Raw genomic sequence first — 24,227 nt, forward strand, 5'->3', positions numbered from 1 at the left:
AGTGGGAGGACAGCAATTTCAGCACCTTAGACACTGACCAGAGGGGCTTACAGGGATTTCAGCACCATAAGCAGCGACCTGCATAAGGAGCAGTAGTAGCTTCAGCACGGCGGACAGCGGTAAGCCGCCTGCCATTGACTTCAGCACTGCGGACAGCGCACGGCCGCTTGCCACTGACTTCAGCACTGCAGACAGCGAACGACGCTCACCCATCACCATCACATCTTCAGCACCGCGGACAGCAGTCGGCCAGCACGCAGCACAACTTCAATTTCTCTCTGGACAGCAGCCGGCGGAAGAACACAGCAAAAGCTGAGCAAGGTGACGGTGACAGAGCTCTCGTTTATCCAATGATCTGTCCAAGGACTTGCCAGGAAAAAAAAAAAGAGGACTGGTCTCAGCCGCGGAGAAATCCATGCTAAAGCCAGCCCTATGGGAGGAGTGAGAGAAGCTGGTGCCGCTGTCTTTATAGAGAGCGTCAGATGCTGCTGAGCTCAGTCTCCGGCAGTCGGAGGAAGAGGACGGAGGGGTTGGTGGATTGCTGGTTACCGGTTCTGTCTATGAGTCTCCATTGCCCAGGCTCTGCCAGGCTCAGGATCCTTCATTGCTCTTCTGCTGCTTCTGCTGTGTCTGGACTCTTCTTCCCGACTGTTGTACTCTTGTCTTGGCATGGAGAAGTATCTGCCCCAGCTGCTGGCTGAGAAGGACGCCCTGGATCCGTCCTTCACTCATGCTCTCAGGATGGTGACAGAAGGTGAGGGAGCTATAACTTCTCCAAAACACCAGGGATCACCTGCAGCTAAATCTGTGCCTTCTGGGTCCTTTAACCCTTAGTCAAAGCATGGTCCACAAAGGATGTATTATTGGGCTAAAAGGAACAGGTTGTTTGTTTTTATTTATTTATTTATTTTTTATTATTTTTTTAGACAGCAACCTTACTGCACAAACCAGGGCCCACCTACAGTCTGAATGTAGCCTGAAGAGCAGGGGTTTAGAGGTGAATTTACAGCATGGAGACAATGCTGCGTACAGCACCATAGGGATTTACTCTCGGAATCTTAACTTCTGCAAACCAGGGGTTTCTGCAGCCTTTTAAGGCTGTACCCTTGTACCACTTGCTCTTCTATCACTAGTTACTGCCTCCTGCAAAAAGCATGGGGCTGTTACAGTTTTAAAGAAAGGTATATTTGCAAAATAAAATGAGGGACCACTCACAGCACCCTGGGGAGGAATCTTGATGCTCCAATAACATGACTTAGAGCATTAGGATACAAATCCCAGAAACCTGGCAGTCAACGAAAAATTATCTATGAAGGTTTTGCAATAGGTGTCAGTGAATAGACATTTTACTTTGTTCAATTATACTGTCTGCTAGCTCTTAGGTTGATTTTGTGTGGTGTAAAATTTTGTCATACTCTGTGTGTGCCTTTGTTTAAAGATCAGAATTGATTGTACAATACAGAGGCTATTTGCAGTACCATAGGGAATGAATTTTGGAATCTCTGTGTGTTACACATATTCGAATTCTGCAAACCTCTTAGAAATTGTGTCTTATTAATACAAAAAAAGAAACCCTGTATATCCTTGTAGCTTCTTAGGGAAATGAGGAAGCAAGGTCCTCTCTATTTCATAGATTGCTGATAGTTGAGAGCCACAAAGGACCTTGGGCTCCTAGCTGTTTAAAGAACTTGAGTGCACATTTGGTCTCAATATGGCTCATGAGGTCCCTCTATTTTTCAAAGATAAGAGTCCACCCACAGCATGAAGGGTTTAACTCTCAGAGACAATAACCGTTCCAGTCTATTGGCCATTAGAGCCAGTAAATCTTACAAAGTGGATAGGTAGTCTCTGTAGCTTTCTGCAAAATATTCATGTGTATACATGGTTAGGGTTAGGGTGTGTGAACAGGGATATATTTAAAAAAGCAGTTACTACTGCAGAGACTATAGGCCATCTTCAGTCCAATGGAATCGAGTGGAGGGGAGGAGTGTCCTAAGCACATGGTTTATGGAGCAACAGCTATAAAATTTGCTAAGGAGGTCCACATCTGAGTCTTAGGGGGATTCAGTTCTGGAGCAAGATGCATTATTTAAAGTGCGGCAGTTATTGCAGCAATAAGTTGCTATACACAGCATTTCAGCCAATATTTTTTTTCTCTGGATCTGCAAGATTCTGGTTGATTGGTTGGTTTTGAGAGCAGACTCATTCTTCGGTATTCATTCCTTTGAGTCCTGAAATATATGATGTAGATATTGGAACATGGATGATATGATGTTATGTCCATTCATATTGTACAAACGAGCCTTCTGTGTTGTTCATTATAATGTTGGCACCCAGTGTTGGTTATGTCAAAGTTCCGCGATTCAGAAAGTTCTTAAATGACACTGTGCATCTGATAGTTTGAGAATTTGAAAATATACTTTGTGAAAATTCCCCGTCCCATATATTGCCTGATAGCGTTTTACAGATTTTTTTTGCCTCAGTAAAACTATACCTGAAATCCCTTGTCACGTTATCTGATAGGTACTTTCTTAAAAGCCATAATATCAGCTTAGGAGGGCTCATAAGGTCTTCCAGGCCAGTCTATGCCTGTAAAAGGTAGCATTCAATCAATGAGGTTCTGTAGTTTATTTATGTGCTTATGATTTGAAACATTATCCCTCTGCAATCATTAGTTCCTCAGATCCCCTCAAATCAAGGTATTTCCTGACAAGAATTTGTTAGAATGACTGTGCTAGCAGCTTAGTAGAACTTCAATATTTAGATAAGACCATAAGAGTTGACCTGTGACTGTCACTGGTTTTCTTTTGTCTCTTCTCTGTATCGTGTGGCTATAGCTATGTGACATTATATCCCCACCAGACCGTCATTGTGTTTAGATATGTGGACAGATGATGACATAGTTGAAGATCACACATCACACTGATGCACTGCTTATGCAAATGCATCATAACTCTATGTTGTGTGCATGTATTTTATAATGACTTGCACACATGTTGGTACAATATAAGATTAATTTGTAGTGAGCTCAGATTTTTGTTATCTTTTAAATTGTCAATTAAAATTGTAAAATTAAACCAGAGGTTGTCCTCTTCACAATCACAATCCACTCACACTGGAGGCATGATCCTATTTCATTATTTTAAACTGAAAATATGTTCCTCTTAGCATCACTCTGAGAGAGGAGTGCAGATCCTCTGCCCAAATCCTAACTCAGGAGCCAGTATGATCTTTGTAGACTTGAATGTCATTGTAAGAACATTACATCATGCTCCGTGGTCTCCTCTGCTGTAGGTGGAAGCCCTCTAGATGGCTGTAACTGATCTTACAGTCTTTAGCATGTTCTCCTGGCATCTGGGGAATATTTAATTTCTCATCAGTGAGTCTAGAGGTGGAAGGCTAATCATTGAAAATCAGGTTTCTTCTCCGTTTAGTGGTTTTAATAGGCGATTGGTGGAAGTTAGCACAGTTGAATTCTCTAGGTGTTCTGAAGTGCTAATTCAATGATCAGGTTGCAGTTCTAATATTGCTGCGTTTATAGACCCATGAATGCTCTTAGCTGGTAATGTGAATATTTTCTATGGGTGGAACATCTTTTAATGTGTCTCAGAGTTCACAATGGTGATGGTATGTGTGTAGCGTATGTGGCATGTCTCTGTGTGTGTGTATAATGTGAATGTGAAGTATGTTGTGTGTTTGATTTACATTACTCTAGACAATGCAGTTTTGTGAAATCCTCACTTCTCGTTTAGCTACCAGAATCATGTCTTGTGGGTTTATTGTTGATTCCCCAACAATAATACATCTGCCTGCCTAAAGAATTCACTACAACTAGCGCACTGCTGTTCAAGTATCATGGCCGTTGCTAGCCTTGCATACCTTACATCTGAATTCACGCAATTGTCATGATTGCAAAAAGAGGGGGAAAAACCCATTATTATTGCTTAAGCTGTCTTTAGACCTGCCTAGACTATGAACTTGATAAACATGTGCTGTTTACACTTGTAACTATGGTGGTAAACAGCTTTAGCACAGGCATTATCACTCTGTCATTTTTCAAGATCAGTCTTGCTCTTGATTGGATGACTACTGGAATTAGTAGAAACTTACAGATCTATCTTTTTTGCTTTAAATTTAGCAGCACACCCTAGCAGGTCCTCATGATATCTCTTTTCTCTTCGTGTTGACATATTACGTAGAAGCTTGCCTTGTATGCTCTACTGTAGATACATTCAAACAAAGGAATTGGTGTTGGACTTGATGTGAATAATTATCTCAATATTTTTTTTTCTCACCAATTAATGAGCGTGTTCTTGGTGGATATGTCAGTAGATGAAAGACGCAAGGAGCTGATGTGAAGATTGGGCATACACAATGCTTTAATTGCTCTGCATCCTGCTTTGCTTTTGATTATAGATACTGCTGTAAATGTCTGCTCTATGGAAGATCCAGTGCGAGAGCTTTTGTGGAGCTGTTCTAATGTTTTATAAATGCAACTACATTTATCTTATTCGGATATTGCAATACGCTTACACAGTTGCAAAGGTCTGTGCTCATAGCATAGTTAATTAGAGATATGAAAAAATATACTCAGCGTTGTAGTAAACCAGTGCTTACAGAATACTCATGAATCCATTAACATAGGTCCACAAAGCACCAGACAAGTTTTGTGAAAGCCTTCGGTGGAACTCAAACCCCCGAATATGCATAAAAACTAGTAGCGACAGAAGCCCCCAAATCTTGTTTGATAGCCTGAGGATCATAAATGAAGAATGACTGTAAGGTATAGGTTCCCCCTTATCAAAACTCAGTGTTTGTACTGTAAAAAGTAATAGATATACTAATTGCTAGATGAAAAAACTAAGAGCTAAGGTGTCCTTTCAGTTTAATTTAGTTTGTGCCATCTGTATAGTGTATTGGTTAAGGTCTCTCTCTGCCTCTGACACAGGAGAATCTCTACCCTTCTTGTTCAGTAAGCCAGCAGCTATTCAGTAGGAGACCTTGGGCAAGACTCCTTAACGGTGCTACTGCCTATAGAGCATGTCCTAGTGGCTGCAGCTCTGATGCTTTGAGTCCGCCAGGAGAAAAGTGCAATATAAATGTTATTTGTCTTGTCTTAAAGCGGAATATAACCCTGCATTTCAACTTTGCTCTAAAACATTATTTACAGCATATTATATGCAAAAAGCATTTTTTTTTTTACTAGACCAGCATTGGAAGGGTTAAACACAGAGGTTTTAAGTTCCATGCAGACATTCAGATAGTTACATTCTATTTAGTTAGTGTGTAACTGTTTATCAATAGATACATCTCTTTGGCTGTCCTCCAAGCTCCTTCTCAGTGAGAGAGATGAGTCACAATAAACACATATTTGTAAACAAAAAGTATCTAACTCAAGTTCGGATTCGTCTGCAGAAATCTCTAGGGACTTTAAAGCCCTGTGTGACCCTTCCAATGCTGGTCTAGTAAAAAAAAAAATGCTGGTTGCATATAATATACTGTAAATAATGTTTTAGAGCAAAGTTGAAATGCAGGGTTATATTCCGCTTTAAACACAGTCTCAAAAGCCTCAAATGTGGTAGCACAATCCAGAGGACAATGGTAATGTGCAAAGTTTTGCAAACAAACAACCACTTGATCCTTCATCATGTTGTTATCAGCACATGCTACAGCACCACTCCCGGACATATGCCCAATTAACAGGTTCCTCTATCAAAATGTCAAGGAACATTGCATAATGGTGACATTCTGAGCCACTTACCAATCCTCCCTGAAGCCCAGGGTACATACCCTAACCCTTTTATTTGGAAATAAGTTCTCTGTGCCCACTAATAAAATGCAACATTTACTAACCTTGATCACATTAGAAGAATATCTTCAAAAAGATCTGTTTTGATTAGCTTCATTGAGTTGCTGCTTTTTTTTAACTTCTTCACATGCTCTTTGCACTGCCATTTAGAATAACCCTAGAGGGGATTCTGATTGTTAGAAAGCCTTAAATGGCTCTGGTGCTGCATAACTCAACGTTCCAAACATTTCTGATATTGGGGTTCATTCAGTAAAGTTGAAGAACAGTGAAGAGCAAGCAAATCTGTGCAGGTTTTAAGAACAAATAAAAGTTACTGCTATTAGGTAGCTATCATTTTTAAGCCTGTTATATCAGACTGTAACACAGATTGTAGAAAGGTTGCTAGTTAAACATCATGCTGCATGTTAACAATACTGAATCCATGAGAGCGTGGACTTATAAAAAAATGCTGTAATTGGATGGCAAGAGGGCTAAGGGACAGTTCCTTCTCCTTGGAGTTTGAGAGTCTCATGTTCAGATCACTACCAGATTCTACATAGAGTTTGTGTGTTTTCACTGCATTTGTGTGTGTTTTCTATGGCTACCTTGACTTGCTACTCATCCCAGTATCATAGTGACAGATTAATTGGCTTTCCCCAAAACTCCCAAAGCAGCCTTAGACTACTGTAGTGATATTAGACCAGGTGTATGGTAAGACTTAGACTGTGAGCTCCTCTGAGTAGAGTCAGTGACATGACTATGCACTCTGTAAAGTGGTACAAAAGATGTTAGTGCTATTTGAGTATATAATAATAATATGGTAGATGACAGTCAGTTACATGACTATATATTCTGTAAAGTGCTGCAGATGTCAGTACTGTACAAATACATAATATTATGGTTGATGACTGTGTTAGGTATTAGAGTGTAAGCTGCTTTGAGAACAGTTAAAGAATACATATTTTTTTAATGTACTCAGTAAAGTGCTACTACGATATTCATATTACAGTATATATGGATGTTTGCATATGATTACAGTCACAAGGCTAACTTACAGGCCCGGTCCGCCCATGATGCCAAGTGAGGTGACTTCCTCAGGCGGCCGAAGTCTGGGGGCAGCACCAGGCAGAAACAGAAAGTAAAGAGAGTGCCTGGCCAACCTATACTGGGGGCAACTGTACCTGGCCAACTTATACTGGGGGCAACTGTACCTAGATATCAATACTGGGGGTAACTGTACCTAGCTGCCAACACTGGGGCACCTATAACTGGCTACCTACCAATACTGAAGGTACTTTTTGAGGTGCTCACCGCAGCTATAACATGCAGTGCAAATTGTCAGGTGCTGTACAATCATTCCAATACCCCCCGCGCATCCTCATAAGTTTGCCTCAGGCAGCAAAAATTCTAGAACCGGTCCTGCTAACTTATTATCCCTAAATTATTCTCACAATCTTATGATATGGCTTATATGAGAGAAACAATGTTTTGCCATCCTAAGCCAGTCCATGTTATCTCTTTCTTGTTTTTATAGGAATTTAAAATAATGTGTAAACTTGATGATATCTGCAGAGACAGACTCATGCACAGTTTGACCTTCCTGATGGCAAAACAAGTACTAGGCATGTTAGTTCTCTGTTTAGTATGGTGTTTGCATTTTCAGAGTCTCCCTGTAGTTACTTAGACATGCAGGAGGAAGGGAGTTTCTGGTGCACTGATGGTTGGTTCATCTGTATTTTTCCTAGAGAACTAAAAAAATGGGAAGTTTTGTAGTGGAAACATTTTTCTGTTTAGTGCCTGCCTATCTCAGGCACTTTAAGACATGCAAAACACTTTGAAAACTGAACTGGAAAGAAGATTGTTAATAACATTAAATTACAAAATAATTTGTATATCGCTGATACCCAAAAGGGGTCAACTTACCTATGTCACGGCCTCTCACTGCTGCGCACCACTCTCCATATTCTCAGTACTTTCACCATCACAGCCTAACTTGTATAGGAGGAAGTGTCAGAAATATGGAGAGTGGCATGCAGTGACCCAGAAAGAGGTGGTTATATAGGTAAATTAACCCCTTCTGCCTTCCCGTTCTGTCCTCTGTACACGCTGGGACTATTTTGCATTTGCAAAACCATCCCCGCTCCTCTCTAATGATCTCCAATGTCATTCAGCTTTTGCAAAAACAACTCCATAGCATAAAAATGAAGTCTTGTTTGCAGAATGAATGATGCTAATAGTAGTAACAGCAGAGCTAGCCGGACATCTCCGGCTCCCTCCTGTGATCAACTTTACCCTCCTTAACAATAATGCTGGCACAGCCAGATACCTAAAAGGGTAAGAATGAGAAGCCTTCCTTCCCTGGGTTATTAATTTTCCTCTCCGCGATCATTTCTGAGGTTACATTTCAGTAGTGACTGTTGACTGCGTGTCAGCACTTTGTATTGACAGACGCATTACTTATTCAGCACCGTATTGCTGTTTTCATCTCTCTTATTGCATTGTATGGTTTCCGTAATGGCGCGGCCATTATTCCAAATAAATGTTTAAATCTGGCACCCCCTGGATGCGTTACAATATCACAGATGGAGCTATGATAACTATGCAAATTGCCTGCCTCTTGCCAATCCGGAGCGAGCTTCCTATATACCGATGCCTGCGCTGCATCCCGAGGTTTGTTTTTTTATCTTGGCAAGTCACAACCTCTATAAGAGATGCTTAGTTAGGCCTTCCAAATGTGCCATGTTGTGTTTTGCTTTCCGTCTGCCCCGCGTCTCCCCCGACGTCCTCATCAAGACCAGTTTATCACAAGTTGGAAAGGCTAAATTGGAATTTGTTGCATAATTCACACAGCCCCACTCGCTCCCTTGCACAGGGAATTGGAGGTTTGCAGGCTTCTGATAATATTCTATAATGTTGCCTGCTGTGCAAAACACATTAGAAGAAGGAAAAACACATAGACGCGCAGAGGAAGGAGTGTGTTTAGCAAGTCATTAACCCATAGCTTTTTTTCTGTTCTTTTTTTTTCCTTTCTTGGGATGAATTAATTGTTTCCTATTTTTCAAGGATGTTTGATGGTCGTTTCAAAGCTGTCAGGTGTACGTGTGAATGTCAGTAGCATAGTATTAGTAACTATTTCTCCACCTAGGCAATCCTGTACTGAGAGGACCTGGGAGAAATGTGACAAGCTCATCTAGTAAGACATTGGTAAAATAATTCAGTTTGTCTAAAGAGGAACTACAGCAAAAAGGGGTGAGAAAATAAATTAATACATGCAAAGTAAGTTAAAAAAAAGAGAGATCAAGAAAGGATTGATATTCACCATGAAATGTGTTCATATTGTTTGATCCACAATCAGCCTGTAGGTAATCATCTTTACTACTGGCAGACATGAAAAAAACCGGACAGTACCAACTGCTATTATATAAACACACCCCCTGACAATGTAATAGGCTAAAAGGTTGTTTTTTGTTTGTTTTTTAGAGAGAGATATACATGCGCACAGAGGGAGATACTGGTTGCTTGGTAGTAAGAAGCAGCTGTTATTTCCCACAATGCAACAAGGCTCACAGACAGTAAACTGTCAGGACCAAGGTCCTGACATCACACTGTGGGAGGGGTTTCACCATAATATCAGCCATACAGAGCCCCCTGATGATCTATTCTAGAAAAGGTAACAATTTGGGATGAAGTTTAATCCTTGGTTACATTGCCTTTTTAAAATACTGTTAACATATAAACACTTTTGTTTTGAGGTAGAACTAAAATCAAATAAAGCATTCAGCACAACATATGCTGTAGCAAAGTCACAGCAATGCCAGTTTACAAAGAAAGATGACGTCCTAACTTGCCTGGAAAACATGTCGAATTAAATGACCTCTATTGCCACCAGGGACCACCACAAACAAATAGGCTCAAGCATTTTGAGCTCAATTGTTGTTTTTAGTTGCCATTGACCTCTACAGTAGTATTAATATTTACACTGCAGTCAAACAAATTAAGCCTTGTACACACTTTAAAATCTGATTGGAAATGATCAATTTTACCACCACCTTGTAGTATGAGAATTTTCCTAAACAATCTGTTGTTCATACTGTAGTATTCAAAATCTGGTGACCCTCATACTACATGTAGGTGGTAAACTTGGGCAATCATTTACATAGTTACATAGTTATTTGGGTTGAAAAAAGACATCCATCCATCGAGTTCAACCAGAGAACAAAGTACAACACCAGCCTGCTCCATCACATATCCCTGTTGATCCAGAGGAAGGCGAAAAAACCCTTACAAGGGATGGTCCAATTAGCCCCTAAAGGGAAAAATTCCTTCCCGACTCCAGATGGCAATCAGATAAAATCCCTGGATCAACATCATTAGGCATTACCTAGTAATTGTAGCCATGGATGTTGGCCAATTACAAATCTTATTGGCCAGGCAAAAATCTTAGAGTATATTATTACACTTAAAGGACGGTTGAAGTGAAAGGTATATAGAAGCTGCCATTATTTCATTTTAAGCAATACCAGTTACCTGGAGCCCTGCTGATCTATTTAGCTGCAGTAGTGTCCGGGTCTTGCAAGATTATAGAATAATGTCAGAAACACCTGATCTGCTGCATGCTTGTTTAGGGTCTATGGCTAAAAGTATTAGAGGCAGAGGATCCCAGATCAAACAACTGGTATTGCTTAAAAGGAAATAAATATGGCAGCTTCCATATACCTCTTACTGCAGTTGTAACTGTTTTATGTAAATTATGCAATTGCTGTCTAAAAAGTGCAGCAGATACTGTATTTCTTGTTTGCAGATCTCTGACATTAACCCTCCTGGTGGTCTAAAAAATTCCGCCAGGAGGCAGCGCAGCAGTTTTTTTTCTTTTCTTTTTTTCTTATATCATGTAGCGAGCCCAGGGCTCGCTACATGATAGCCGCTGCTCAGCGGCATCCCCCCGCCCGCTTTGATTGCCTTCGGCGATCTCCGATCAGGAAATCCCGTTCAAAGGCCATGGCGACGGGGCAGGATGACGTCACCGATGTCGGGACGTCATTGGGAGTCCCGATCCACCCCTCAGCGCTGCCTGGCACTGATTGGCCAGGCAGCGCACGGGGTCGGGGGGGGGGGGGGCGTGCGGCGCGACGGATAGCGGCGATCGAGCTCGGGGCAGCGGCGATTGGTGTGCTGACACAGCTAGCAAAGTGCTAGCTGCGTGCAGCAAAAAAAAAAAATTAAACAAATCGGCCGAGCAGGGCTTGAGAAAACCTCCTGCACGGCTTACCCCGAACTGCCAAGGAGGTTAACGGGGCAATATGGTAAAAAAATGTAAATTTAAAATATGTGCAAACATATACAAATAAGAAGTAAAACATTTTTCCAGAGTAAAATGAGCCATAAGTTACTTTTCTCCTATGTTGCTATCACTTACAGTAGGTAGTAGAAATCTGACAGAAGCGACAGGTTTTGGACGAGTCCATCTCTTCATAGGGGATTCTCAGGGATTTATTTATTTTCAAAAGCACTTAGTGAATGGCAGCTGCTTTGTTCACCGGTCAAAACACTGTGTAGCAAGCAGGGAAGCTGGCCAGCATCATTGTTTAAATCCTTTTTAGGGAAAACCTTTATAAAGAATACAAGCCTTGCTGAGAATCCCAGCAATATGAAGAGATGGACTAATTCAAAACCTGTTACTTCTGTCAGATAAGATTTCTACTACCTACTGTAAGTGACAGCAACATAGGAGAAAAGTATTTTATGGCTTATTTTACTCTGGAAAAAATGTACTTCTTATTTGTTTATGTTTGCACATATTTTACATTTTACATTTTTTTGCCATAGTGTCCCCTTAAGCTGCAATGTGTACAGCTGAGGAAAGGGGCAGGGCAGGTCAAATAATTTTTTGACACCCTCAGGCTACCACTCATCACCTGCCTTTTAACACCCATGCAGGTGGCGCTATAATGCTGAGGGAGGTAATCCAGGGCCGGTGCTTGCATTAAGGCAAGGGGAGCAATTGCCCCAGGGCCCGAGCCCTGCTGAGGTCCTCAACCTCCACATCACTGTGTGTGGTCGTGAGGTTGCGTCGCTGGGACCCCCTATTTTGCCAGGCCCAGAACCCCAACCTCCCCCCAATTGATCTGTGCTGTCAGATCAATATACCTGCTAGCGGGGCCCCAGCATGATAGCAGCATTTGTATTTTACCTGGCTGTACCGGCTGCTGTACTAGAGCTGCTTGCCATCCATCTTCATTCCACTTCCCGTGTGACTCGACGCATGTTACACATGATATGATGCACCGGGTTACACAGGAAGTGGATTGAAGATGGGCTGCAAGCAGCTCCAGCACAGCTATTTTAAGTTTTTCTTTTATATTTAAACATTCACAAAGTGGGTTGAATGTTTGTCTCTAATCAGTAGCAGTGTCCGAGACTTAAAGTATATGAACTATTGACCTTTTAAATCACTCCCCAGATCTCAGAATTTGTATTCTACCAGGAAAACTTTTATTGCTGTAATTTACTTTTCAGTGAGGTTTACTCTTATCCTGACAAGGTACCAACAAGACAGAAGCTGTCTAGAAATTAACTCTTTCAGGCAGCAAAATAAAACACATAAAGCAGCCTGGTTAATAATATGTTTTGTACTGTACATACATATGCTTATCTCATCATATCACATGTCACCTCGGGTACACTTTAACTACCTAAAGACCGCATCACGCCAATGGGCGGCAGCATTTGGCATCAAGTCCTAGGGTCGGCTACTGCAGGAGATCGCACACAGGCTGCGCGCTTATCTCCTGCTTGGTAGGCGGAGCTCCACTCTGCCTTCAGTCTCCCAGCGGCGATCGCTGCTCGGGAGACTTTTAGCAAAACTGCTGTCTTTTTACTTGGTACAGCTTGGTACAGGGGAGAAAAGTGGAGGGGGGATCACTTGTGTGCTGTGTTGTGCGGCCCGGATTTGTACTTTTTACTGCCCAAGGCCACTGTCACCAGCTGCCCCCCTTCAGTATAGGTAGCGAGATGACCCCTCCCCCCTTTGCTCCAGTATAGGTAACCAGATGACCCCTTCCCCCTTCCCTCTAGTATTGGTAGCCTGATGACTTCCCCAGTATAGGTAGTCAGATGACCCCTCCCCCCTTTCTCTCCAGGATAGGTAGCCAGATGACTCCCTTAATCCCTCCTTTTTGCACCCCCCCCCCCCTTCAGTATAAGAAGCCAGTTTGCCTTCACACCGCAGCAGCCATCAGTGTCACTCATTTTTCCACTCGTCTCCAGTGCAGAAGCTTCCTCTTCCTTTCCATCTCCAATGTTGCCCAAGTCTATAGCCGCCAGCCACAATGCAAACGTGCGCAGAGAGCAAGGTGGCTGCTGCACAGGCGCTCGACTGATCTCCCTGCATTGTAGCATTTGCAAGCTTGCAAATGCTGCACCAGTTTAGCCTTCTGCTTTGGTGTCCCTGCTCCTGTGGTGCACTAGGCCATGGCCTAGGTGGCCTTGGCCTAAATCCGGCCCTGCCTGCAGCTTGGCCTTAAAGGGAACCAGAGACGCCAGAAAAAAGATTTTATACATACCTGGGGCTTCCTACAGCCCCATACGCACGGATCGCTCCCACGCCGCTGTCCTCCACTTCCTGTATCCGCCGATACCGGGTCCCGTAGTTTCGGCCAGTCGGCGTCAGCACGCGGCCAATTGTCCGCATCACAGGGGCTCCCAGCATACACTTACGTGTGCGGCTGCATACTGCTCAAGGATATGGAGGGATCCCCTGATTATGCGGACAATTGGCCGTGTCCGCCGGAAGGACGGGACCCAGTACCGGCGGATCCAGGAAGAGGAGGATGGCGGCGTGGGAGCGATCCAGGCTTATGGGGCTGGAAGAAGCCCCAGGTATGTATGAAATCTTTTTTCATGTCCAGCGTCTCTGGTTCTCTTTAAAGATGCAGTGGCCAATTTCTCAAAACATGGCCTGGTCTTTAGGGGGGCTTATCACTGTGGTCCTCAAGTGGTTAAAGTCCAACTCCAGTCCAACTCCAGCTCATTGAGCCTGTAATATCACTCAGTGGCACTGCATATTTGTGTAGAGGCTCCTTGAATAGCTGGTGTCAATGAATCACTTTTAACCCATTAGCAGCTTCAAAGGAATTATTTCTTTTGACATAAGCGCACTGCTTTTGACCTCAGTCGGCAGAACTTGTTGTGCTGTAAATTCTCGGAATGCTTTGATGTCTCTCTGCAAGCAGAAAATATAGAAACTGAAAGCAGAAGCCCTCTGTTATTGTCTCACACTGCCCCCTAGTGACACGTGGCACTAAATACACATTACAGCAGTACTAATTAGAAGCAGGGAAATGTAACAAATAAGAAATAAAATGGGCTAAAATAAATTGGCCTGGAGCACTTGCAAGTCTCTAAATAAATTGGCTGCTAAAGGGCTGAAGTATCTGTTCAGAACGCCCTACACTTGACTTTGCCTGCAGCACAGACTTCCAGAGCTGTGGGCTGCAGTTCTCCCAAAGAGTTCAGTCTATGCCCTGCCCCCTGCGAGCCAAACAGCAGAATGCTAAACCAGTGAGCAGAAGCCCTGCCTATATAGCCTGTTATTTATTATTCAACTTAGCTGCTTCATGATCTCAGATCAAAATTTATTTTCCCCCTAAAACGGTGAATTGGAAATATTTCTTACTAATCTATTAATGGTCCTTATTCAAATCACTTTTTCTCCTAAATTATCTCATGGGTTATATTTTCTCACTGTATCAACAAAATGCCTTTTAGAGCCACCAGCAAGCAAGAAAATAATTTTGATAGTACTTTCCACCCACTTTATGGTACTTTTTCAAGTTGGAGAGCACTGAAAAGTTATTTTAAACAGTAGATGCAAAATGATCTCCTAGGTAGAGATGGCTCGAACTGTTCGCCGGCCAACAGTATTCTGCAAACTTCCGCTGTTTATATTCGCAGTGAACAGCGAACATTTGGCGTGTTTGTCCCGCCCCCTATACATCATCATTGAGCTAAACTTTGACCGCTTACCTCACAGTCAGCAGACACATGACAGCCAATCAGCTAGCACCTCCTCCTGGACCCCCCACCCCCTATTAAAATGCAGTTGTGGTGGCCATATTGGATTAATTCTCAGGCTGCAGTGATAGTGAGAGCAGGGAGAGCCTTGCTGCAGATAGGTAGGGAAAGCATTAGCTAGGCCTGTGTTCTTGTTTCTTGCTGACCACTTGCTGAAAGCAACCCAAACAAACATTTGAGAGCTAGTACATCAGTCTCCTGTTTTTTGTTTTTTTTGTGTGTGTGACACTCCACAGCCCACTGACACCCAGAGCTGTGTGCACACTACTGCTGTTGCCTCATTAAGTTGCAGACTCAGATTCAGTCCAGTGCATTATGTCACTGTATTCTAAAAGTGCTATTGTATCTCTCTGTGTAAGACACTCCACAGCCCACTGACACCCAGAGCTGTGCACACTATTGCTATTGTGGCCACATTAGTTTGCATACACAGTACCACTCCAGTGCATTATTTGTAGGAATGTATTGTGATTTCTGCCCTTTAGCGATTAAAACACGACTGCGCCAACTCCGTAAATTTTTGGTGAGTCTTTTGGCATGGATCCCCCTCTGGCATGTAGTAGACAATAGTAGACAATATCATATTAATATTGACATCTGTAATGCGGTTAACAAAAATGTACAGCAACTTGAAAAGACTAGGGATGGTCGGAAATGCCGATTTCAGATTCTGGAGAAATTACGATTTCCACCAATGATGATTCCAGATTTTCCAATTTCCATTAGGTCATTTTTGTCATTTTTTGCATTCTCTGATTGGCTAAAAACTTTCAAGTGGACTCTGAAATATTGGACCATTCAGAGAATGCAGAATTTTACTGTGGCTATCGGAATACCATGGGAATTTTAGGCCAATCACAGTATCCAAGTGTTAGACCCCTTGAAACAACTTTTCCATCACTTTTGTGGCCAGAAACAGTTTTTGTAGGTTTTAAAATTTGCCTGCCCATTGAAGTCTATGGCGGTTTGCCAGATTCATCTGTTTACGAGCATTTACAGAAGTTTAAGTTTGCAAATGGAAAATTTGATGTTCGCGATATCTCTACTCCTAGGGGAAAACATAGGAGAAACAGTGAATTGAATAAGGGCCAGTATATTTAAAGGGACTCCGAGCAGTGCAGAAACTATGGAAAGATGCATATCATTTTAAAGCTCTCTTTCTCCTCTTTCCAATGATATATAAACCGCCGCCCTATGCCTTTTAGTTTTCGCTATTTTCGCGATTGAAATTGCCGCAATTTCAATCGCGAAAATAGAGAAAACTAAAAGGCGTAGGGCGACAATTTAGGTGTCGCCAGAAAGAGGATAAAGAGAGCTTTAAAATGATACCCATCTTTCCATAGTTACTTGTATTACACAGGACTAGTGTTGGGCGAACATCTAGATGTTCGGGCTGAACAGGCCGAACATGGCCGCGATGTTCGGGTGTTCGAGCCGAACTCCGAACATAATGGAAGTCAATGGGGACCCGAACTTTCGTGCTTTGTAAAGCCTCCTTACATGCTACATACCCCAAATTTACAGGGTATGTGCACCTTGGGAGTGGGTACAAGAGGAAAAAAAATTTAGCAAAAAGAGCTTATAGTTTTTGAGAAAATCGATTTTAAAGTTTCAAAACTGTCTTTTAAATGCGGGAAATGTCTGTTTTCTTTGCACAGGTAACATGCTTTTTGTCGGCATGCAGTCATAAATGTAATACAGATAAGAGGTTCCAGGAAAAGGGACCGGTAACGCTAACCCAGCAGCAGCACACGTGATGGAACAGGAGGAGGGCGGCGCAGGAGGAGAAGGCCACGCTTTGAGACACAACAACCCAGGCCTTGCATGAGGACAAGAAGCGTGCGGATAGCAATTTGCATTTTGTCGCCATGCAGTCATAAATGTAATACAGATGAGAGGTTCAATAATCAATAAACAGTAATTGGTGTTGTCCAGAATGCGCACAATGCGTGGGTCGCGTTCAATGCAGTCCTAGGCCGAAGAGGTCATAGCCTAGGGTCACAAAAACCTGTTTATTTGGGCAATTTCAATGGTGGCGAGTCTGACGTACATAAATCGCAGCAATGGCCGTTAGCAACGTCTGAATCTCACGAAATGTCTCATGCAGGTAGAAGACATATTGTTAGACTTGGGCTCCAAAGATGGGTTGCCTACATCTCTGCAAACCAGAGTTACAGGGCTCCAAATTTGGTAAAATCCCCCATAGGCTTTCATTGGGCCTCCTATTTACAGTTCCAAAATATCACATCTTTTCAAAGGGCAATTGCTCAGCAATGGCACATTTTCTAGCATTGTAGGGACCCTTAGGGGGAACATGACTGGTGAGTTTTGGGCCCCTAGGCCAAAGAGGTCATAGCCTAGGGTCACAAAAACCTGTTTATTTGGGCAATTTCAATGGTAGTTATGCTGATGTACATAAATCTCAGCCATGGCCGTTAGCAACGTCTGAATTTCACGAAATGTCTCATGCAGGTAGAAGACATATTGTTAGACTTGGATTCCAAAGATGGGGTCCCTACATCTCTGCAAACCAGAGTTACAGGGGTCCAAAATTGGTAAAGTCCCCCATAGGCTTTTATTGCCTCCCTATTTCACTTTCCAAAATCTCACATCTTTTCAAAGGGCAATTGCTCAGCAGTGGCAAATTTTCTAGCATTGTAGGGACCCTTAGGGGGAACATGACTGGTGAGTTTCGGGCCCCTAGGCCAAAGAGGTCATAGCCTAGGGTCACAAAAACCTGTTTATTTGGGCAATTTCAATGGTAGTGATGCTGACGTACATAAATCTCAGCCATGGCCGTTAGCAATGTCTGAATTTCACGAAATGTCTCATGCAGGTAGAAGACATATTGTTAGACTTGGATTCCAAAGATGGGGTCCCTACATCTCTGCAAACCAGAGTTACAGGGGTCCAAAATTGGTAAAATCCCCCGTAGGCTTTCATTGCCTCCCTATTTCACTTTCCAAAATCTCACATCTTTTCAAAGGGCAATGGCTCAGCAGTACCAAATTTTCTAGCATTGTAGGGACTCTTAGGGGGATCATGACTGGTGAGTTTTGCCACTGCTGAGCCATTGCCCTTTGAAATGGTGTGAGATTTTGGAACGGTAAATAGTAGGCCCAATGAAAGCCTATGGGGGATTTTACCAATTTTGGAGCCCTGTAACTCTGGTTTACAGAGATGTAGAGACCCCATCTTTGGAATCTAAGTCTAACAATATGTCTTCTACCTGAATGAGACATTTCGTGAGATTCAGACGTTGCTAACGGCCATTGCTGCGATTTATGTACGTCAGACTCGCCACCATTGAAATAGCCCAAATAAACAGGTTTTTGTGACCCTAGGCTATGACCTCTTCGGCCTAGGACTGCATTGAACGCAACCCACGCATTGTGCGCATTCTGGACAACACCAATTACTGTTTATTGTTTGTTGTGACCCTTTGAAAAGATGTGAGATTTTGGAAAGTGAAATAGGGAGGCAATGAAAGCCTATGGGGGATTTTACCAATTTTGGACCCCTGTAACTCTGGTTTGCAGAGATGTATTGACCCCATCTTTGGAATCCAAGTCTAACAATATGTCTTCTACCTGCATGAGACATTTCGTGAAATTCAGACGTTGCGAACGGTCATGGCTGAGATTTATGTACGTCAGCATAACTACCATTGAAATTGCCCAAATAAACAGGTTTTTGTGACCCTAGGCTATGACCTCTTTGGCCTAGGGGCCCGAAACTCACCAGTCATGTTCCCCCTAAGGGTCCCTACAATGCTAGAAAATTTGCCACTGCTGAGCAATTGCCCTTTGAAAAGATGTGAGATTTTGGAACTGTAAATAGGAGGCCCAATAAAAGCCTATGGGGGATTTTACCAAATTTGGAGCCCTGTAACTCTGGTTTGCAGAGATGTAGGGAACCCATCTTTGGAGCCCAAGTCTAACAATATGTCTTCTACCTGCATGAGACATTTCGTGAGATTCAGACGTTGCTAACGGCCATTGCTGTGATTTATGTACGTCAGACTCGCCACCATTGAAATTGCCCAAATAAACAGGTTTTTGTGACCCTAGGCTATGACCTCTTCGGCCTAGGACTGCATTGAACGCAACCCACGCATTGTGCGCATTCTGGACAACACCAATTACTGTTTATTGTTTATTGAACCTCTCATCTGTATTACATTTATGACTGCATGGCGACAAAATGCAAATTGCTATCCGCACGCTTCTTGTCCTCATGCAAGGCCTGGGTTGTTGTGTCTCAAAGCGTGGCCTTCTCCTCCTGTGCCGCCCACCTCCTGTTCCATCACGTGTGCTGCTGCTGGGTTAGCGTTACCGGTCCCTTTTCCTGGAACCTCTTATCTGAATTACATTTATGACTGCATGCCGACAAAAAGCATGTTACCTGTGCAAAGAAAACAGACATTTCCCGCATTTAAAAGACAGTTTTCCCTTTAAAACTTTAAAATCGATTTTCTCAAAAACTATAAGCTCTTTTTGCTAATTTTTTTCCTCTTGTACCCACTCCCAAGGTGCACATACCCTGTAAATTTGGGGTATGTAGCATGTAAGGAGGCTTTACAAAGCATGAAAGTTCGGGTCCCCATTGACTTCCATTATGTTCGGAGTTCGGCTCGAACACCTGAACATCGCGGCCATGTTCGGCCCGAACATCTAGATGTTTGCCCAACACTAAACGTGACCCGTTCGGCCAATCACAGCGCTAGCCGAACGTTCGAGGAACGTTCGGCCATGCACTCTTAGTTCGGCCATATGGCCGAACAGTTTGGCCGAAGACCATCACCATCAGAACTCGAACATCACCCGAACAGGGTGATGTTCTGCAGAATCCGAACAGTGGCGAACACTGTTCGCCCAACACTACACAGGACAACACTTTCCCCAGTGTCAGCAGCTCTATTCAGCTGAATGGAGCTGCTGACTTTAGGAAAAAGTCGCCCTGTGTAATACAATGCAGCCGCGGCAATTTCAATCGCAAAAATAGCGAAAACTAAAAGGTGCAGGGTTGCGGTTTATATATCATTGGAAAGAGGAGAAAGAGAGCATTAAAATGATATGCATCTTTCCATAGTTTCTGCACTGCTCGGAGTCCCTTTAAATTTGCTCAAAGGGAGTATTTTTAAAACAAAATTGTTATTTTGATATTATTTGGATGGCATTACCTGCTGGACCTCTCTCCGGCCTGCTCTGGTGAGCTGATGCCACAGATGAGGTCCAGAATGTATGAATCACTGAGATTTATGGCTTTCTACCTTTCCCAGCTGATACAGTTGTCATGGCAACTGTTGTTAAACTCATTATTTACGGACAGTGTGATCTGAAAATGTAAATCAATATCTGGGAGCATCACCAATGGAGGCTTCACAAGTCAACCTCCAAATATTATAACTTACATTGAACCATTGATGGTTCCCGGGAGAACCATTTCAGACTCCTCAGCTTTTGTTAAGAGCACTTGAGAAAGTCAAGAATCCTGAAACATCACTCTTCTTTTCCTTCCTATCCACCAATACATGCTATAAGTTAAAGTAAAAGAGGGACACAGAGAGCCCAAAATAGTGTAGTAAGTTTTCATACTAAGAAAAGAGTAATTTCAATAAATATACTCACAAACCAGGGTTACCGCTAAGGTAACCACTGTATCAGCAGGCGGGGAGATTAGACCTGTCCCCACTCAGGTTAAAGGATACCCAAAGTGACATGTGACATGATGAGATAGACATGTGTATGTACAGTGCCTAGCACACTAATAACTATGCTGTGTTCCTTTTTTCTTTCTCTGCCTGAAAGAGTTAAATATCAGGTATGTAAGTGGCTGACTCAGTCCTGACTCAGACAGGAAGTGACTACAGTGTGACCCTCACTGATAACAAATTCCCCTTTTTATCTCTTTCTTGCTCTCATAAGTCATTTTCTGCTAGGAAAGTGTTTTATAGTTGGAATTTCTTATCAGTGAGGGTCAATATTTATATTGGTAACAATATTTATATTGACATCCGTATAGCGAATAACAAAAATGTACAGCAGCTTGGAAAGACTAGGGATGGTCAGAAATTATGATTTCAGATTCAGGGGAAATTACGATTTCTACCAATGCTGATTTCCGATTTTCCGATTTCCGAGAAGTCTTTTTTTGTCATGTTTTTGCACTCTCTGATTGGCTAAAAACTTCCAAGTTGACTCGGCAGTTTTGAACAATTTAGAGAATGCACAATTTTTCTGTGGCTGCCGGAATACCATGGGAATTTAGGCCATCACAGTATCCAAGTCTTGCGATTGGTCTAAAATGACTGCACTAATCTGTCTTTTGCAGAAAAAGTCTGCAGTCTCTTTTTGAGTTCTGTTTTCTGATCGGAAATGCAGAAATTTCAATTTCGTGGATTCCAAATAAGCATCCCTAAAAAAAGACACAACAGAGAGAGAATCCTGCCCTTTTGAGCTTACAATCCAAAGAATATCTTTAATTAACAGCTACTTGCATTGTATGCAGATAGTGTTCTGGTTAAGGGCACCGCCTTTGACATGGGAGACCAGGGTTTGAATGCTGGCTAGGGTCAGTACATATTCGGAAAGGAGTTCAAGGCAAGACTCCCTAAAGGCTTGTACACACGTTAGATTTTTGCAAACGACCGGTCGTTTGGACGTTTGAGCATCCGGTTGTTTGGACGTCAAATTGGGCATGTGTACGGACTGTATTTGAACGATCTGCCAAGTGGATCGTTCAAGTCCAGTCTTGTCAGCTGAACGACAAGCCATACACCACCCCGATTTGATATCCAAACGACCGGACGTTCAAACGTCCAAACGAATGGTCGTTTCCGAAATTACGATATGTGTATGTACCTTAACACTGCAGGGTGGCCTCTTGAGTGCGCCCCAGTTGCTGCAGCAGCAGCTCTTGAGCTCTTTGAGTCCGACAGGAGAAAAGCAATATACAAATGTTCAGATTACTATATGTAGATGGTTATCCAGGATCCAGTGATCAGTCCTGTGAGAAGGACGCGGAGGACGTTTTACTGGCTACCAAGTGAGAAATTTGAAACACAAAGTTTATTTTCCTTTCCCATAGGCTTGTGCACTCCAGGGGGTTGATGAAGAAACAATGCAGCAAGCTGCGTTACATACATTACCACTGAGTGCATAAGCTTTCTGAATGTGTAATTCCTGAAGACGATGTGACATTGAGCTTTTCCATAAACAGGTGCTCTAAGGCAATGCAGCACTGAGCATGTTTGCTTGGTTACCTCGCGATCAGCTCCAGGGTGAGCAAAACAAGCAAGCAAAAAAACAACAACAAAAAAAACAAATGCTGTGGGTCTAACCCCCACCCCCAAGCTACATTTATTCTGCCACACTTCTAAAGGAGCTGATAGATAGCAAAGAAAAATCCAGTAAGTGTGGTGGTTCCCCCCAAGTTCATATACCTGCTGTAAGAGCCTTGACAAGGTCCTCCAGCTCCCTAGGCTGAGACACCAAAGTGCGCCCCTCCATCCCTTCCACCCCGGCCGTCCCACAGTGATTGCTATTAGACTAAGAGGCACCCCAGGGCCCCCAACACCTTAATCCCTAGTTATCTGGCTTGCAGTCACTGCCATGTATCCTCTTTTCTTATTTCTCTCTGCTTCAAACACAATAGGGGAATAATAGCTGAGTGAATTGTGCGCCCCCTCCTACACTGCGCCCTGAGGCTGGAGTCTCTCTCCCCTCTGCCTCGGTGTGGCCCTGCCAGCTGTCCAGCTGCTGGTGTCTTGCTTGCAGCATCGTACTGACCCAGCAAAGTGCCGATGTTTTGGTCGGTGGGCCCCGCCTCCACATCTCCAGTGGGCCCCAGGGCCAGTGGCGTAGGGATAACTATGGGGCCCATAGACGGGGCGCCTTTTCTGGCTACATGCTTTTTAATATCTTCTTTAATGCAGCCCTGGCTGGGCCATTTCAATAAGTAAAATCACCCCCCCCAGTAGATTGTTGCAGAGACGCAGGCAGGCAAAGGGACTATTTTAACCTTCCGCCTCCCTGCGCTCTCTGTCTCCAGCCGGCAATTAGTTTATAGTTCCGGCTGAACAGAGAAAACACAGCAAGTGGGCGTGGCCCCACCCCTCCGCTCTACAGCAGACAGAGATGGGAATACAGCCAGAGACGAGAGTCACTCTGGTTACTGGAAGAGGCCCTGCCCCCCACGTGCACAGCAGTGAGGAGAAAGCTGCAACAGCGCGGGTAATTTGAATCAGCCAGCACAGACATGTCTTTGGTCCAGCTGGTCCGCCTCCTCCACGGAATGCCATTGCCAGCAGGTATTCTTTTATCTCACCCTCTGGCTACCTCCTGCCTGTCAGTGCTGCAGACACTACACTTCTCCTCCCCTCGTGCACACACTCTCCTGTCCCAGCACTGAGCTGAGCCTGAAATAGCTGTCAGCTCTTCTCTCTATTGTATTTCACACAACTCCCTATCTCCACTCTTTCCTGTCTGGAGAATTCTCACACTATTCATCCCTCTTTTTGTATTTTGTTTTAGTTTACAACAATGTATTGTTTGCACTTTCATGCTATGCAGTTTATTGTATTCCTGGTGTATGATTATAGCATTTGCACTTTTTATTGATGATTATTTTGTGCAGTTATTGTCACTGAATTGCAGCAAGTTCTATCCATTTAACACATCTATTTGTGTGGATGACCTACCTGCATTGCATTTATTTTTCTCTCCTCTTCTAATGATCATTAGCGATACAATTCTCCAGACGATCACCTAATCGCAATATCTTTTGATCGTTCGGTCCCACTAACGGAATGAAAGCTTCTATGCAATTTGATCAGATTAATGGAATAGATTCATTTTCTGGATCAATTTCATTGGTCTGATCAAATTGGTTAGCATCATTACTTCTGTTAGTGATCTTGAATGATTGTTTCCGATCGATATTACGATCGAATCAGATGGTCGATCATCTGGAGAATTGTATCGTTAATGGCCACCTTGACACTAACCTTCCCTCTTTACTCTGCCTAATACTAACATACTAACCTCTTTTGCCTATGTACATAAGACGTTTCAAAGTGTAAGCTCACTTATTAGATCACCCACCCTGCCTTACTTAGGCTTGTGTGAGCCCACCCTCCAGGTAATTGATATTAGCCCACCCTCCAGGTAATTGATATTAGGCCACCCGCCCTCCAGGTAATTGATATTAGGCCACCCACCCTCCGGGTAATTGATATTAGCCCACCCACCGGGTTATTGATATTAGCCCACCCACCCTCCAGGTAATTGACATTAGCCAACCCTCCAGGTAATTGATATTAGCCCACCCACCGGGTTATTGATATTAGCCCACCCTCCAGGTAATT

At 43.2% G+C, this 24,227-nt stretch overlaps 1 protein-coding gene across 5 annotated transcripts in view; it reads left to right on the plus strand.

The window, feature by feature from the left end:
- Window positions 1–487: 487 nt before the first annotated feature.
- Window positions 488–24,227, plus strand: part of LOC137517893 (KH domain-containing, RNA-binding, signal transduction-associated protein 3-like) — a 221,813-nt gene continuing 198,073 nt past the window's right edge. For 2 of the 5 annotated variants that reach the window (XM_068234966.1, XM_068234968.1), the window contains exon 1: window positions 488–754. In XM_068234966.1, coding sequence (XP_068091067.1) covers window positions 670–754 — 85 coding nt within the window. In that variant the 5' untranslated portion in view covers window positions 488–669. Of the gene's footprint in view, window positions 755–22,997; window positions 23,172–24,227 lie in introns of those variants that run through there. The other 3 variants (XR_011020710.1, XM_068234964.1, XM_068234965.1) reach the window with 2 other exon arrangements.

This window comes from Hyperolius riggenbachi, chromosome 5, assembly GCF_040937935.1.
Source record: "Hyperolius riggenbachi isolate aHypRig1 chromosome 5, aHypRig1.pri, whole genome shotgun sequence".
In the NCBI taxonomy this organism is placed as follows: Eukaryota; Metazoa; Chordata; class Amphibia; order Anura; family Hyperoliidae; genus Hyperolius; species Hyperolius riggenbachi.